General features: G+C 44.4%; 1 protein-coding gene across 1 annotated transcript; it reads left to right on the forward strand.

The window, feature by feature from the left end:
* Positions 1 to 6,499: 6,499 nt before the first annotated feature.
* LOC126458509 (uncharacterized) lies at positions 6,500 to 8,600 on the forward strand. Its single transcript, XM_050095603.1, has 2 exons — positions 6,500 to 7,352; positions 8,500 to 8,600. The coding sequence occupies exons 1-2, from the start codon at positions 6,519 to 6,521 to the stop codon at positions 8,557 to 8,559; spliced, it is 894 nt and encodes a 297-aa protein (XP_049951560.1). The 5' UTR covers positions 6,500 to 6,518; the 3' UTR covers positions 8,560 to 8,600.
* The last annotated feature ends 9,366 nt before the right edge of the window (positions 8,601 to 17,966 follow it).

The following is a 17,966-nucleotide window of genomic DNA, read 5'->3' on the forward strand; positions in this document are numbered from 1 at the left end:
GTCGGAGCTGAGTGAATTCGAACGTGGGCAAACTGTTGCTGCTCGTACGTTGGGTACTATCGCAACCAAGGAAGCTGAACAATTTTAGTGTTTAAAGAGGCACCTTATTGAAGATTTATACCGCATACAAGGAAAGCTGAGAAACATCATCCAGTAAGTCACAACGTGGACGAAATTGTTTGTTGAGTGATCGTGACAGATGGCCAGGATTGTGTCGAAAAATAAGAGGACGACAGCTGCAAAACTCACTGCTGAACTGAATGTCACGCTCTCGAATCCTGCCAGCCCAAAAACAACATGAAAGGAGTTCCAAGGGCAAGGAACTACAGGACGAGCTGAAATTACGTAATCAATCATGACTGATGCAAATGCCCAAACAGGAAAAAATGGTGCCGAAGCCCAAAACACTTGGAATATGGACAATGGAAGAATGTCATTTGGTTGGATGAGTCTTGATTCAGACTTTTACCCACATCTGGATGAGTTTACGTCCCAAGAGTGAAGCATGGTAGGCTTCAGTGACGATTCTGGCAGCCATATTATGGTACTCCATGGGCCAAATCGGTACTCTACAAGGTCGTACTGCTGCCAGACATAATGTGAAGATTTTTGCCGACTGGGTGCATCCCATGGTACAGTGTTTATTCCATATTGATAAATCTGTGTCCCAGGACGATAGGGTCCCAGTCCACACAGCTCAGATCCTCCCGGATTGGTTTTGTGAGCACGGAGCTGGAACTGCCGAATCTTCCCTGACCACCACGGCCAACAGACCTCAGTATTACTGAGTTTTTTTAGAGAAGATTGCGTGATATCTACCCATCTCCACCACCGTTACCTGAACTTACCACTGTTTAGCAGAAAGATTGGTACAAGTTTCGCTTGAAAACCTTACTGGACCTGCGTTTACCCGTTCCGAGTGGAATGGAAGCTGTTTTGAATCCAAGGGGTTTCCGATACCGTTTTAGATATGTTAATGTGATGTGTTTGTGATGTTCTCCTATATATTTGGTCAACCCCTAGACAAAAATGCGTGAAATACAAAGGTTGGTGAGGAATGCAAATAATGAGGGTTTCCCCTTTCCTAAGAAGCTGCTAAGGAAGTTGGGTGCTTTTCCTAGGTGCAAACTGGCGATAAATTCAAAAATCCAGAATGGGCACTTATACACTCCTGGAAATTGAAATAAGAACACCGTGAATTCATTGTCCCAGGAAGGGGAAACTTTATTGACACATTCCTGGGGTCAGATACATCACATGATCACACTGACAGAACCACAGGCACATAGACACAGGCAACAGAGCATGCTCAATGTCGGCACTAGTACAGTGTATATCCACCTTTCGCAGCAATGCAGGCTGCTATTCTCCCATGGAGACGATCGTAGAGATGCTGGATGTAGTCCTGTGGAACGGCTTACCATGCCATTTCCACCTGGCGCCTCAGTTGGACCAACGTTCGTGCTGGACGTGCAGACCGCGTGAGACGACGCTTCATACAGTCCCAAACATGCTCAATGGGGGACAGATCCGGAGATCTTGCTGGCCAGGGTAGTTGACTTACACCTTCTAGAGCACGTTGGGTGGCACGGGATACATGCGGACGTGCATTGTCCTGTTGGAACAGCAAGTTCCCTTGCCGGTCTAGGAATGGTAGAACGATGGGTTCGATGACGGTTTGGATGTACCGTGCACTATTCAGTGTCCCCTCGACGATCACCAGTGGTGTACGGCCAGTGTAGGAGATCGCTCCCCACACCATGATGCCGGGTGTTGGCCCTGTGTGCCTCGGTCGTATGTAGTCCTGATTGTGGCGCTCACCTGCACGGCGCCAAACACGCATACGACCATCATTGGCACCAAGGCAGAAGCGACTCTCATCGCTGAAGACGACACGTCTCCATTCGTCCCATTCGGGCTGCACGATGTTGGGGCGTGAGCGGAAGAGGGCCTAACGGTGTGCGGGACCGTAGCCTAGCTTCATGGAGACGGTTGCGAATGGTCCTCGCCGATACCCCAGGAGCAACAGTGTCCCTAATTTGCTGGGAAGTGGAGGTGCGGTCCCCTACGGCACTGCGTAGGATCCTACGGTCTTGGCGTGCATCCGTGCGTCGCTGCGGTCCGGTCCCAGGTCGACGGGCACGTGCACCTTCCGCCGACCACTGGCGACAACATCGATGTACTGTGGAGACCTCACGCCCCACGTGTTGAGCAATTCGGCGGTACGTCCACCCGGCCTCCCGCATGCCCACTATACGCCCTCGCTCAAAGTCCGTCAACTGCACATACGGTTCACGTCCACGCTGTCGCGGCATGCTACCAGTGTTAAAGACTGCGATGGAGTTCCGTATGCCACGGCAAACTGGCTGACACTGACGGCAGCGGTGCATAAATGCTGCGCAGCTAGCGCCATTCGACGGCCAACACCGCGGTTCCTGGTGTGTCCGCTGTGCCGTGCGTGTGATCATTGCTTGTACAGCCCTCTCGCAGTGTCCGGAGCAAGTATGGTGGGTCTGACACACCGGTGTCAATGTGTTCTTTTTTCCATTTCCAGGAGTGTACTATCCTGGTTGAAATTCCAAGTAGGTCACAAATTCTAATTATAGAATTCAAGATGGCGACCCTTGGTTACTGGTCCAGTGTACATGATTGCAAATGCAAGACAGTGATTCAGGAGGACCACTGCTTTTTCCACCGTTGCTGTGATGTCAGAATTCCAAGAGATGGATGATGGGGTTCTAGCGCAATATACTTCGTTGCCAGGTGTCTTGTGTAAGTTTAGACACCATGACGGGAGATCTGGGGATACTTCTGCAGTATACTTGGTTTCCGTGTCACTTGTGTTAGGTTTAAAATTCAAGTAAATTTAAAAAATCTTTTGTTTTCCCACTCCGGTGACGTTCCAGGTCACTTGTCCCAAGTTTAAATACTGCTAGCCCTTCTGTCCAAAGTTTAAATAGTACCCCATCAATCTTATGACATCACAATTTAATTGGATTACTCCATCCCAATTGTTTTAAATTTTTAAAAAAATCATCCGTCCTAAGTTTGAAACCTTAAGAACTTCAAAAGTCCACAAACCTCAAGTTAAAAATGATCGGTCATTACTGGAGCAATTGTACCAACTTTAAAACTAATACAACCAGTATGTTTCTTAGTATCTTCCACTGCCGTGCGTAGTAAGATAATCCTATCCTGTTGGAACAATAGCGTCTTTATTTAAACACATTTTGTACCACCCTGGAGAGAGACGTATGTCAACATTGCATTGCCTGAGACAGTGCACACCACTCAACAGATACTCAACGCTGCATTGTGAAGAGGCAGCACGCAGCTATCTAAAAAATTCCTTATCATGAAACAGAATTCACGATTTAACATAACAGCGACACACTGGTTTATATTTATTCTCTTTATTTATAACCATTGATGCCTCATCACCTGTCTAACCAAATATTGCTTTTACATTACGTTTTTTAAACAATGATACAAAACAAGATACTTTTTTTTTAACTGCGTAGGGAGCTTGTTCTCTGCTGGCGAACGTGCGTTTCAGCAGTGCGCATTGCTCCGAACTTTTAACTTCAACGCAGTAGTAATACGTTGCCTATTACAATACTATCCATGAAAACCATTCATTCAGAGTATCTTCCACGTAATACACTACTGGCCATTAAAATTGTTACACCAAGAAGATGACGTGCTACAGACACGAAATTTAACCGACAGGAAGAAGATGCTGTGGTATGCAAATGATTAGCTTTTCACAGCATTCACACAAGGTTGGCGCCGGTGGTGACACCTACAACGTGCCGACATGAGGAAAGTTTCCAACAGATTTCTTATACACAAACAGCAGTTGACCGGCGTTGCCTGGCGAAACGTTGTTGTAATGCCTCGTGTAAGGAAAAGAAATGCGTACCATCACGTTTCCGACTTTGACAAAGGTCGAATTGTAGCCTATCGCGATTGCGGTTTATCGTATTGCGACACTGCTGCTCGCGTTGGTCGAGATCCAATGATTGTTAGCAGAATATGGAATCGGTGGGATCAAGAGGGTAATAAGGAACGCCATGCTGGATCCCAACGGCCTCGTATCACAAGCAGTCGAGATGACAGGCATCTTATCCGCATGGCTGTAACGGATCGTGCAGCCACATCCCGATCACTGAGTCAACAGATGGGGACGTTTGCAAGACAACAACCATCTGCACGAACAGTTCGACGACGTTTGCAGCAGCATGGACTATTAGCTCGGAGACCATGACTGCGGTTACCCCTGACGCTGCATCACAGTCAGGAGCGACTGCGATGGTGTACTCAACGACGAAACTGGGTGCACCAATGGCAAAACATCATTTTTTCGGATGTATCCAGGTTCTGTTCACAGCATCATGATGGTCGCATCCATGTTTGGCGACATCGCGGTGAACGCACATTGGAAGCGCGTATTCGTCATCGCCGTACTGGCGTATCACCCGGCGTGATGGTATGGGGTGCCATTGGTTACACGTCTCGGTCACCTCTTGTTCGCATTGACGGGACTTTGAACAGTGGACGTTACATTTCAGATGTGTTAAGACCCGTGGCTCTACCCTTCATTCGAGCCCTGCGAAACCCTACGATAATGCACGACCGCATTTTGAAGGTCCTGTATGTGCCTTTCTGGATACAGAAAGTGTTCGACTGCTGCCCTGGCCAGCACATTCTCCAGTTCTCTCACCAATTGAAAACGTCTGGTCAATGGTGGTCGAGCAACTGGCTCGTCACAATACGCCAGTCACTACTCTTGATGAACTGTGGAATCGCGTTGAAGCTGCATGGGCAGCTGTACCTGCACACGCCATCCATGCTCTGTTTGACTGAATGCCCAGGCGTATCAAGGCCGTTATTACGGCCAGAGGTGGCTGTTCTGGGTACTGATTTCTCAGGATCTATGCACCCAAATTGCGTGAAAATGTAATCACATGTCAGTTCTAGTATAATATATTTGTCAAATGAGTACCTGTTTATCATCTGCATTTCTTCTAGTTGTAGCAATTTTAATGGCGTGTAGTGTAGCATATCATCAGCATCAGATTGGATTTTTCTTGCTCAAAAGGGTACGACATTAGTGTACGAAAATATATGCCCGAGGGTAGCCTATGGTGATTATTTAGTCAGATACGTGTTGCGATTCGACAGAACCTGTCTAAGCACGCGGTACTCGCCTGATCATGGCATTTCTTGACAGCTACGCTCCGGTGAAGCATCTCATGTCTCCTGCCCTCACAGATCGGCCACGGTGGACGAGGGGACAAGCCGCTGGAGGGGGCGGCGCTGTCCCTGCGTCGCCCACCGACACCGCCCGCCCACTGCCGCGGTTGCCAGGGCTCGCGCTGCCGCCCAGGGGGACCTGGCCGTGGTGGGCACACATGGACCCCTCCTACCCAGAAGCGCTGCTCACTTTCCTCGAAACGCGGCTGCGACGCAACTACCTCCAGGACCTCCGACCTCAGCGGTGTGTAATCAGCAGCGGGACGCAGACCGATGATGTGGCGCGGGTACCGGCCGACGTTCAGAGCCCCAGGCTGCTCGGAACCCCGAAAACCCCTGCCTGTGAGATCCCTCAGTCGAGCGCTGTGGACCGACGCCACGGTTGCGATACAACAGCTGCGTCGGACAAGTCGCGTAATGCTCAGCACTTGCAATCATCCTCGCGGGAAGACGAAAATACCTTCCCGAACTTGAGGACGGCAACATGTTCTCATAGTTCTCAAAATACTCACTCCGCTCAAAACCAGCGAGATCTGGTACAAAAATCTGGAACAAGTGCCACTACTGGGAGCCATCGGCAAGAAGTTGAAAGAGCACCGTTTGTCACAACCAGAATGGAAGCAGCACAGTCCCACAGTGTGTCGACACCTGGTACTCCCAGGTCTCACTTCTCCGGTAAGAGAACGTTCTCCATGAGAGGTGGCGAGTGGGTCGTGGAGCATGAATCGCCCCCGCCTCAAGTGAACCCAGATACAGACAATAACAGGAATTACCCTTTGACTGATCCTAACACCGATAGGATGCTTATAACTAAAGTTCAGAAAACGAAACCGCAGAGTATCTTTAATAAGCTGTTCCGTTTTCAAAGTAAATCCACAGTAAGTAGCAGTACCTCTGTCAAATGTGGTCTACCATGTGACGGGAAAGACACTGCGAAGAACGATTTAACATTAGGAGACCCTTTGTGTAAGGTACCGATAGAGAACGCCTGCGAAAAGAATTTCTTAAAAGTAGACAAAGATCTTATGATATATAATTTTAAGGATACAGACAGATGGACTTTTGTCCCAGACTTCGACAGGAGAATGAGGCACACCGGGCGTAGAGAGTACGCCTATCGAAGATCGTACAGGGCATCGAAATTCGGGGACGAACTGCGATGCCTTTACTTTAACAAATCACCTAGCTTTTCGAGCCTCGTGGATGAGCATTTTTATGACAGCGACAGCACGTCGTCGGATATTAATTTGTTCTTCACGACAATGAACTTTGGTAGCGCGTTCTCAGACGCTGAGAGTTCGTCAGGAAGTGCGAGTTCGACCTACTCCCCACGAAGAACCAAAGACGAGGAGGAGTGTATAGATCTCAGACATGCGTTGACGTCGGCACCAGAAGACGAGCACACCGATAAGAAAGAAGATGCGCCAAGGGAAGAGAGCGCGCATGTCCCTGTGTCGGGAACAGGAAGCCCTAACGACCCTGTTCAGCCCCTCTCTTTGAACAATGAACAACAAACGAGTGTTAGTGGGGTTAAGACGACAACTACTCCTACGGTTGCCAATTACTGTGAAATTCATGACACCTCAAGGGAAAGATTTGAGATAGAGTTTTTGAAAAATGCTGTAATTAAAATGTTCGACATGAATCCACAGCAGCTGAAAGACTACGATAGAAATGTCCCTGCACAAGAGGTGTCGTCTACAACGTCGACACCAAGGGTTTCAGGTAGAACATCTGCACATTCCCCAAGCACGCCCAAGAATATTGGTAGAAAAACTACCCAGTTAATGGCAAAAGAAACTGATGAAGGAATATTTGTAAGAGCGTGGCGAAGTGTTGTGAGGTTTTTCCAGAGAAAAGTGGAACCCACGCAAGGTCCAGGACAACAGGTGAGTAATGAGAGGACTGTGCCATTGTCTAGTGCTACAATTTCGCCCAGGAAAAGAGGACCAAAGGCGTCCGAAGTGAATGAACGTGATCCGAAACGGGACGGCACAACCACGCTTAGAGTTCCGACGCTGTCCCCAATTGACGAGGTACTGGAGCCGACAACGTCAGGCAGTAGTGCCTTTGGTACTGGACCATCCAGCAGCGAGGTAAGCACTCTGTGGTCTCACCTATCAGCTTTTAACAAGCTAATAAGTTGTCTCTTCCTCTATGAATAGATGATGAATGCAGTTAGCTGCTAACTTTGTGTAATGTCTTGTCTGTATAGACGTGTATCTGTTGTCTTTAAGACCCCTTCACCTTCACACATAAATCTATACAGTAATGTAAGGGCCTCCCGTGTCTTGGCTGATCCGTGATACGACAGGCGAAAAGTTATACTAATGGAGGATTATTGATATTATCTCTATTTTCATTCGCTCTCTCTCTTTCTCTCCTTTATCTATCTACAGTTTTTATTATAATATTTTATTACGTGAAATCAGCCAAATAGGATCTTTGGTGGAGTCCTTCGTCTTGGTAACCAGCGGCTGGCTTGCTGTAAAAGATCTTTACATTTATTATTACTGTTAAACACTGTATTCATCGGGAGAATCAATCGTGTGGACAATTTGTTCCTTTTACGAAATATTGCGAATTCCAGATGTGTACGAAGCCTTTTTGGACGATTTAACACAGACTCAGTGATTGCAGGCTCTCTTCGACACAGCTGAAACTTCCCCACTAATTACAGGGCCAACGTGATCATCAAATGGTTCAGAAAAAAACTCATTCGTTCATTCACTCCGGAACAAAAAGTCACAAACCTTATTTATGAAGGAAACTGTGTATTAAATCCATCTCCATTACATGTCCAGATCTCCAGTGATTTCACGTCTTAATTATTTTCCGTTTACACTCTCTTTCTATTCAAACAAACCGCTAGTGGCACACAAGTTAATTCGCTCGATTTAGCGAGAAGAAAAGCAGAATATGTATCTCTCAGAAATACGTCAATCCCCCGATCCCTACTCCCGAAGCTGACCTAGTTACCACTCTAACAACCATGGAGAATGCATATATGCATTCTGTTATTTCAAAGAATAAACGCGCTAGAAATTACTTTGGCGTCGTCTAGCTGTCGCCGCATATGTTACGAGAAAATCAGATCAGATACTTTTCCAAAGTGAATGAATGTGGATGGTTTGATTGACAATGATTAATTGGTGCGTGGTAGAGGGTATTTTCTGTGGGGACGTTACAAGCTGCCTAAGATCTTTGATCACAATGTCTTTAATTAGTCGTCCTTATTTCCAGGTCAATACGTCCAGTAAAAGAAAAGCGTCGACGAACACAATTAGCGACACAGTGAAGTAGGAATACGGACGCTTCGCCATGGGAGCTGTGGAAGCTATTTGATGAAAACGCCACTCATTAACCGCCGTCCATTGTAGCTCCTTGGGTCCGCAAGATGAAGACGATAGTTGTATTGTGACCAGAGCTACAGGAACCTCACACTTCAGGACGGAAACAGTCAGGTGAGGACTTGAGAGCTTTTGAATCCATTTGACTTAGTGGTTTTGAACAATGTGAATTATATTACCATACTTATTGCTGATTTTTACACGGACTTTGTACACTGAAGTGCCGGAGAAAGTGGTACAGGCATGCGTATTCAAATACAGAGATATGTTACCAGGCAGAATACGGCGCTGCGGTCGGCAACGCCTATATGAGACAACAAGTATCTCGCGCAGTTATTAGATCGGTTACTGCTGCTACAATGGTAAGTTATCAAGATTTAAATGAGTTTGAACGCGGTGTTACAATCGGCGCACGAGCGATGGGACACAGTATCTTCGAGGTAGCGATGAAGTGAGAGTTTTCCCGTAAGACCACTTCTCGACTGTACAGCGAATGTCAGGAATCCGGTAAAACATCAAATCTCCGACATCTCTGCGGCCGAAAAAAGATCTTGCAAGTACGGAACCAACGACGACTGAAGAGAATCGATCAACGTGACAGAAGTGAATCCCTCCGCAAATTGCTGCAGATTTCAATGCTGGGCCATCAACAAGTGTCAGCGTGAGAACCGTTCAACGAAACGTCACTGATACGGGATTTCGGAGCTCAAGGCCCACTCGTGTACTCTAGATGACTGCACGACGCAAAGCTTTACGCCTCGCCTGGGCTCATCAACACCGACATCGAACTGTTGATGACTGAAAACATGTTGCCTGGTTGGACGAGTCTCGTTTCAAATTGTATCGACCGGATGGACGTGTTCGGGTATGGAGACAACCTCATGACTCCATGGACCCTGTATGTCTGCAGGGGACTGTTCAAGCAGTTGGAGGTGGTGTAATGGTGTGGGAGTGTGCAGCTGGAGTGATATGGGGCCCCTGATACGTCTAGATACGATTCTGACAGGTGACACATACGTAAGCATCTTGTCTGATCACCTGCATCCATTAATGTACCGGATGATCAAAAAGACAGCATAAATTTGAAAACTGAATAAATCACGGAATAATGTAAATAGAGCGGTACAAATTGACACACATGCTTGGAATGACGTGGGGTTTTATTAGAACCAAAAAAATACAAAAGTTTAAAAAATGACGGACATATGGCGCTTCATCTGATCAGAATAGCAATAATTAGCATAACAAAGTAAGACAAAGCAAAGATGATGTTCTTTACAGGAATGCTCAATATGTCCACCATCATTCCTCAACAATAGCTGTAGTCGAGGGATAATGTTGTGATCACCACTGTAAAGCATGTCCGGGGTCATGGTGAGGCATTGGCGTCGTATGTTGTCTTTCAGCATCTCTAGAGATGTCGGTCGATCACGATACACTTGCGACTTCAGGTAACCCCAAGGCCAATAATCGCACGGACTGAGTTCTGGGGATCTGGGAGGCCAAGCATGACGAAAGTGGCTGTTGAGCACACGATCATCACCAAACGATGCGCGCAAGAGATCTTTTACGCGTCTAGCAGTATGGGGTGCAGCGGCATACTGCATAAACATCGTACGTTCCAGCAGTTGTTTATCAGTCAGGCTGGGGATGATGCGATTCTGTAACATATCGGCGTGCCTCTCAACCGTCACGGTAGCAGTTACAAAACCAGAATCACGCATTTCCTCGAAGAAAAAAGGCCCGATAACGGTAGATGTGGTAAATCCAACCCATACCGTGACTTTCTCGTCGTGAAATGGAGTTTCCACGACAGTTCTAGGATTTTCGGTAGCCCAAATTCTGCATCTGTGGGCGTTGACAGACCCTCGCAGCGTGAAATGATCTTCGTCGGTCCATAACACGTTACTCAACCAATCATCATCTTCCGCCATCTTTTGAAACGCCCACACCACAAATGCCCTCCGCTTCACTAAATCGCCAGGTAACAGTTCATGATTCCGATGGATTTTGTACGGATAGCATCGGAGGGTACGCCTAACTGTCAACCAAACAGTAGTGTATAGAATGCCGGTGCGACGTGCGACCAAACGAGCGCTGACTTCCCCGTGCGTAGACGAATCCGCTACTGTCTCCATTTCTTCCTGAATTGTCTCAGCAGCGTTACGCCTTGTGCTCGGTCGGCCACTACGGGGTCTATCGTCTAAACAACCCGTGGCTTAGAACTTCGAAATCATTCTCGGAACAGGTGCATTTGTCAACGGACATTTACCCGTTCGAATCCCCTTCCTATGGCGATAGGATTGTAACGCTGAACTAGCACATTTCCCATTCTGATAATACAGATTCACTAAAAGCGCCTTTTCAGGTAACGTCAACATGCTGCGACTGCTGGCGCATCTGATTCTCTCTCTCATTACAGCTCCTTTTATACACGATTGTCATGCGCAGTCACTGACGTTTTGCTGTCCAGCGCCATCTGTCGGACATTTTGTGAAATTTGTTTTTTTTTTTGTTCTAATAAAACCCTATGCAATTCCAAGCATGTGTGTCAATTTTTACCTCTCTATCTACATTATTCCGTGGTTTATTAAGTTTTCAAATTTATACTGACTTTTTGATCACCCGGTACATTGTGCATTCCGACGGACTTGGGCAATACCAGCAGGACAGTGAGACACCCCACACGTCCAGAATTTCTACAGACGGGCTCCAGGAACATTCTTCTGAGTTGAAACACTTCCGCTGGCCACCCAACTCCCAAAACACGAAAATTATTGAGCATGCCTGAGCTGCCCTGCAACGTGCTGTTCAGAAGAGATCTCCAGCCCCTCGTACTGTTACCGATGTATGGACAGCCCTGCAGGATTCATGGTGTCAGTTCCCTCCAGCACTACTTCAGACATTAGTCGAGTCCATGCCACGTCGTGTTGCGGCACTTCTGCGTGCTCATGGGGACCCTAAATGACATTGGGTAGGTGTACCAGAGGCTTTGGCTCTTCACTGTAGTCGCTGTGACGCTATTCGTGGACGATGCTTACGTCCTTAGGAGGGTTGGAGCGCCAGAAGATAGTAGCAAAACGCAAGAAGACCTGTAGAGGATCGACAGTAGGCCAATAGATCAACACTTTGATTGCACTCTGGGCGACAAATTACTAGAAAAGTACCGAAAAATATGTAAGAGTATTCCAGAGCGACCTAAACTTAAATTACTAAATAAAATTAGCTGTGGGAGAAGTAGATATCAGGCTGAGGTTCATTGGGAGAATCTTAAGGAAGTGTATTCATTTACGGAAAAATGGTTTACAAGTTATTCGTTCGACCGTGCCACTTCTCCATGTGTAGGGAGAAGTGAAAATCAATTGATACAAAATCTGGGCTACAGAACGGCTATTCGGAAGCATCTAATTAGAACCCTATTCAACAATCCCTGTGATTCATTTGTCGACGAGAATGTAGCCAAGCACTGTGCAAGAAGACAAGGGTAGCCAAGAGACCGCGTAACTTGCTTTCGGTATGTTTTTTTTTGTTTTATTATTGCCTCATAGTAGGGTTCAGAATTCTCCATCTACATTCTATAAAATACAGAAAGAAAATTCTTTAAGTGAAACAAAAAACTAATAACCACAAGCTTTCTGGTCGACAAAGTTTCTTGATTTCTTATTTCCTTTTTAATATATTTTTAAAAATTGTTGACGACTTTTATAGCGAATCTATCGCCACAGAAGACGCTAGTCGCAACTGCAGGACATGCCATAGTGGTGTCAGTATCAAATAATTATTTTCAATATTCTTTATGGGTGCTGACAATATTCGATGTATTGTTTTGGTTATAGCTGTCGAAGAGTCCTTTCGTTATTTGAATTATTTCCTTTTCCTGTCGAATATTTAGGGGGAATCTGGTTTTTTGACCTCGTCCTCTCTTCAGACGCAGAGTTCACACTCATCACAATCTTGTGGGCTCTACATTTTATCACTGCATGAGTGAGAGTGCCAGAGAGTTTTACCACTCTGCCATAGTCACTTTGCCATCGCGTGAATTGGAGAAGCTCTATGAACGCTACAGTGTCACACAACCAGATTTAGTAATTCATGTTGCGAGGAACTTTATCTGTTAGTGACCTGTTACTGTTTTGTATTTGCAGTACATATACGGTATCAGCTGCGTTGTAGATGACGTGAGCACGGCTGATTGCCATGAGGGGGACCCGCGTTCGGTTCCCGATACTGCCAGCGATTTTTCCTTGGTAAGAGGACTGGTATGGGGTGCACTCAGAATCGTGATGCCAATTGAAGGACTAATCGATTGGTTAGAAACCCGACAGCGACTGTGAGAGCGCTGTTCTGACCGCATGCCCTTCCATACCAAATCCAATAATACATTTAGCACAGGATGACACGGCTAACGGTCGGGTCCGATTGATCGGTCTGGAGCCTGTACGCGGAACTTTACCTTCATTCCTATCTCCTTTACTATCTATTCTTTTATATTTGTCTTTATATAGTTCAAGCGAACCCATGAAAGCATCGCAACAGCTAAATGTGTATGGGAATTGGATATACGTCCTGATCTCCTTCTCCCCCCTCTTTTTGTCCAGCTCGTCCGCTCCCCGCTCTTTCTTTATCTCTCCCTCCTCCTCCATCTCTCAATCCATCAATTTCTCGCCCCTCCCTATGTCCATCTCCTTCTCCTCCTATCTCTTTCCATGTCTTCCTCCCTTATCTGTGTGTCCATCTCCTCTTTACCCTTACCAGTGTCCATTCCTCGTCCATCTCTATCCACTTCCTCTTGCCCCCTTTCGCTGACCTAGATCCTTGTTTACTGTTTAAAGCCAACGAAATGTTTATTGCGAACTGAAGTCGCTTAAACGAATTAGTTAGATCTGTTAGGACCATTGAAGTATGTAGTACGAGAGAACTCTCCTGCTGCTGGATCTGTGAAAATAATAGCTACAGAGACAGAATTTAGCGCAGTTTTGATCTGTAAGCGGGTAGAATTACAAAGTTTCGGATCACTTAGATATAGTGCTGTTCTAATCGCAAGCCGGTAATCCATAAATTCAACTTCCTTGTTGTTAAAACTCAATGAGAGGAATAAACCAAAACAGTCTATATTGAAGTAAATTGATAAAGTACGTTTCGAGATTTTTGCTAGTATCTTTGTCCCTTTTATATATGAGAAACAATTTGTATGATGTTTTAACCCTAGGAATATCAACGTATTTTTCATAAGATGCATCACGAGGGGGTGGGAAGGTTCTTTATGCCTTTTCACCAACCATAGCGAAAAAACTTGAAATAAAACTAAATTCGCTAATTCTTGCTGACTTGTACTAAGGACATACTCTTTAAAGAGGTACTGATGTATTAGTAGCGTGATGAACAAGAAAATATCAAACACATTTTCAGCAACATTTTCTGCAAAAGGGAAAAGAGGGAGAGGTTACTTCATGCCCACGCCAAAACAATATTTTAAAAATGCAAATCTCGTTAATTCTTGTTCACTTTTGCTCACAACATACTTTTTAATAAAATATTAATGTTTAACTACGGTCCTAAACCTGAGAATGTTGAACATGATTTTCATTGGGGAAAGCGATATCTACTACTGAGACTTAAATTTTTGCATTAAGTTCAACTGCAAAATTTAAAACATTTACAGAGTATCATATAAAAATCGGTCAAAAGAATTTCGAGATTATTGCTAGCAAATTTTCCATATTATATATTATGCATATTTATACATAACATATACTAAATATATTTATCCTATGCCAGTGCAAATGTTTATTACAATATGGTGTAAAATTTTCAAGTGTATTAGTCGAGGACTTTTCGAAATTTTTGCTAACAGTATTTTCTCTTTCTGAATTATTATACATACATTTGTATACCACATGCCTGTCCAAACGTTTGTAAGAGTATCATTTAAAAATTTGAAGTAAATTGATCAAGTATGTTTCAAGATTTTTAATAATAACTTTGTCCCTTTGCATAGTATATACATATTTACAAACCATTTATATATATTAAGAAAATATGAACGTTTGTTAGAGTATCGTGTAAAAATCTGAAATAAATCGGTCAAGTATTTGTACATTCCGGGATTTTCAGTAAAATGTTACTACTTACATAGTATGAGTAGTGCAGCTTTTAGTACTTAATGGCATAGTTTGTAACATGTTCTCTGTAACATAGGTGGGAAACAACAAATGCTTACTAAATGTTACTTACAAGTTCACCATTATGTTAATCGAAAGGTGGTTTGTGTATGGCGACCGTGGACCCTTTGTTTACATTGGCGACTATGGTGCACTGATGTCTTTGACCTAATGATGTCATCATCCTTATCAGTGACGTCATCACCTTTGTCTGTGGGAAACCATTTCCCATTTCATTTCCCTCCTTATCTCTAGCCAGTCATGGTGCAGTATTAAAAATGAAAGAGCAAATGAAAAACCTAAGAGGGTTCAAAAATGAAAAATTAAGACTTCTACACCCTCCTTATATTCAGCCAGTCACACCAATTATGTAGTTTATACCCCCTCCCCCTCTTCTTACCAACCCATCAGAGCAACCAATTCTGCCAGTGGGAAATTAAAAACAATCACACTCTTTCCCCTCCCGATCTCCAGACAGTCGTAGCGCACAATTCCAAACCGAATATCATGGAAACAAACCAGCTGTATTTTATACCCCATGCCCTCTCCTCCCTAACTCCAGTCAAAGTGTAGTATTTGAAGGATGTTTGGAGATACTGTCAAATTACATTATTTCCAATGTAAACTTCCCCTTTCCATCCTTATCTTTCATCTATATCCACATATACGTGTTTACTCTGTTATTCACAATTAAGTGCCCCGCAGAGGGCTGAATGAACCACCTTCAAGCTGTCCCTCTAACCGCTCCACTCTCGAACGGCGCGCAGGAAAAACGAGCAAACAAATTTTTCTGCGCGAACTCTGATTTCTCTTATTTTATCTTGAGGTTCATTTCTCCCTAAGTAGGTGGGTGCCAACAGAATGGTTTCGCAATCGGGGGAGAAAGATGGTGATTGCAATTTCATGAGAAGATCGCGTCGCAATAAAAAACACCTTTGTTTTAATGATTGTCACTCCAATTCACGTATCATGTCCGCGCCGCTTTCTCTCCTACTTCGCAATAATACAAAACGGGCTGCCCTTCTTTTTACCTTTTCGATGTCATCCGTCAGTCCCACCTGATACGGATCTCACACCGCACAGCAATACATCAGAATAGGGCGGATAAGTGTAGTGTAATCATTCTCTTTAGTAGATATGTTCCACTTTCTAAGTGTTCTGTCAATGAATCGCAGTCTTTGGTTTGCTCTATCCACAAAATTATCTACGTGATCGGTCCAATTTAGGTTATTTGTAATTGTAATCCCCAAGTGTTAGTTGAATTTACAGCGTTCAGATTTGAGTGACTTATCGCGGAATCGAAATTTAGCGGATATCTTTTAGTACTCATGTGAATAACTTCACACTTTTCTTTAGTCAGGGCCAATTGTCACTTTTCGCATCACACAAATATCTTAGCTAAATCATTTTGCAATTCATTTTGGTCATCTTATGACTTTACAACACGGTAAATGATAGCATCATATGCAAATAATCTAAAAGGGCTACCCAGATTGTCTCCTACGTCGTAAATATAGATCATGAACAACAGATGTCCTGTAGCACTTCCTTGGGGAACGCCGGATATTATTTCTGTTTTACTCGATGACTTTCCGTCTATTACTACGAACTGTTACCTTTCTGACAGGAAATCTCACATTTCCATAGACAATTCATTGTCGTCTTCTACATACATTGGAGCTACAATCAGGAATATTCTCTGTTTAAACTGTGTGGAGGCAGAGAGTGCATGGAATGGTTTCCTCATGTTTGATACACTTTCTGATACCTCGAAAACAGTACGTCTTACTTAAAATCAAATGTACTCAGTGTGATGAAGACATATTTTTCTCATAATTCTGAATTCAGTCCTGTTAATCAGAGAGGATATCTCCCTTACGAAAATGTAACTAACCGATTCTTCTGGAAGATAGCTAGTCCTCAATCGATAAGTTAAAAAGGGTGCTAACAGGCAGAACGATAGCAGAGGCTGAGAACAAAACAGCGTGCTATGTTTGGAACGCATTCAGTTGTAAGACACTTGGAGAATACACCAGCATTTTCTGCTTGTGTCATCAGTCTTTTGACTGGTTTGATGCTGCTGCCACGAATTCTTCTCCTGTGCCAAACTTTTTATCTCAGGGAAGAACTTGCAACATACGTCCTCAGTTATTTACTGGATGTATTCCAACGTCTGTCTCCGTCTACACCTTTTACCCTCTACAGCTCCCTCTAGTACCACGCAAATCATTCCCTGACGTGTTAACAGAAGTCCCGTCATCGTGTCCCGTCTTGCTGTTAGTGTTTCCCATACATTCCTTACCTCGCCGATTCCGCACAGAACCTCCTATTCCTTATCAGTCTCCCTAATTTTCAACATTCGTCTGCAGCTCCAGATGTCAAAAGCTTCGATTATCTTCTGTTGCGGTTTTCCGACAGTCCATGTCTCACTACCATAAGGTGCTGTGCTCCTGACGTACATTCTCAGAAATTTCTTTCTCAAATTAAGACTTATGTTTGATGCTAATAGACTTCTCTTGGGCAGGAATGCCCTTTTTGACAGTCCTGGTAACCTTTTTACGACCTTCTTCCTCCGTCCGTCATGGGTCATTTTTCTGCCTTAGTAGCATAAATCCTTAACTTAATCTACTTCATCATAACCAGTTCTGACGCTAAGTTTCTCGCTGTTCTCATTTCTGCTACTTTTCATTACTTTCGTCTTTCTTCGATTTACTCTCAGTCTATACTCTATACTCAGAACACTGTTCATTCCATACTTTCACCGATACCAGTGTCATCAGCGAATTTCTTCACTGCTGTTCTTTCACCCTGAATTTTAGTTCCTCTCTCAAACCTTTCTTTTGTTTCAGTCGTTGCTTCTTCAATGCATAGATTGAACAGCAGAGGCGAAAGACTGCAACCCCATCTTACAGCCTTTTAATCCAAGCATTTCATTCTGGGTCTTTCACTCTTATCGTTCCCTCTTAATTCTTGTAAATACTGTATTTTACCCATATCTCCCTATAGCTTAGCCCCCATTTTTCTTCAGAATTACGAACATCGTGCACTATTTGACATCGTCCAACCCTTTTAGTACGTCAGTAAAGCCTATGAGTGTGTTTTGATTCTGTTTGTGGAGCTGGGCATTCTAATTACCGCTTCACGGCACATTTATTCTCTCATGAAATTCATTGTAAATGATACGCTACAGTTCAAAAGG

This window comes from Schistocerca serialis, chromosome 2 (genome assembly GCF_023864345.2).
Source record: "Schistocerca serialis cubense isolate TAMUIC-IGC-003099 chromosome 2, iqSchSeri2.2, whole genome shotgun sequence".
Lineage (NCBI taxonomy): Eukaryota > Metazoa > Arthropoda > Insecta > Orthoptera > Acrididae > Schistocerca > Schistocerca serialis.

Excerpts from the sequence above, each read along its gene's own strand:
- LOC126458509 (XM_050095603.1), top strand. The coding sequence starts at position 6,519 with ATGAACTTTGGTAGCGCGTTCTCAGACGCTGAGAGTTCGTCAGGAAGT. Across the intron at positions 7,353-8,499 it reads CTGGACCATCCAGCAGCGAG|GTCAATACGTCCAGTAAAAG; the intron begins GTAAGCACTCTG and ends CCTTATTTCCAG.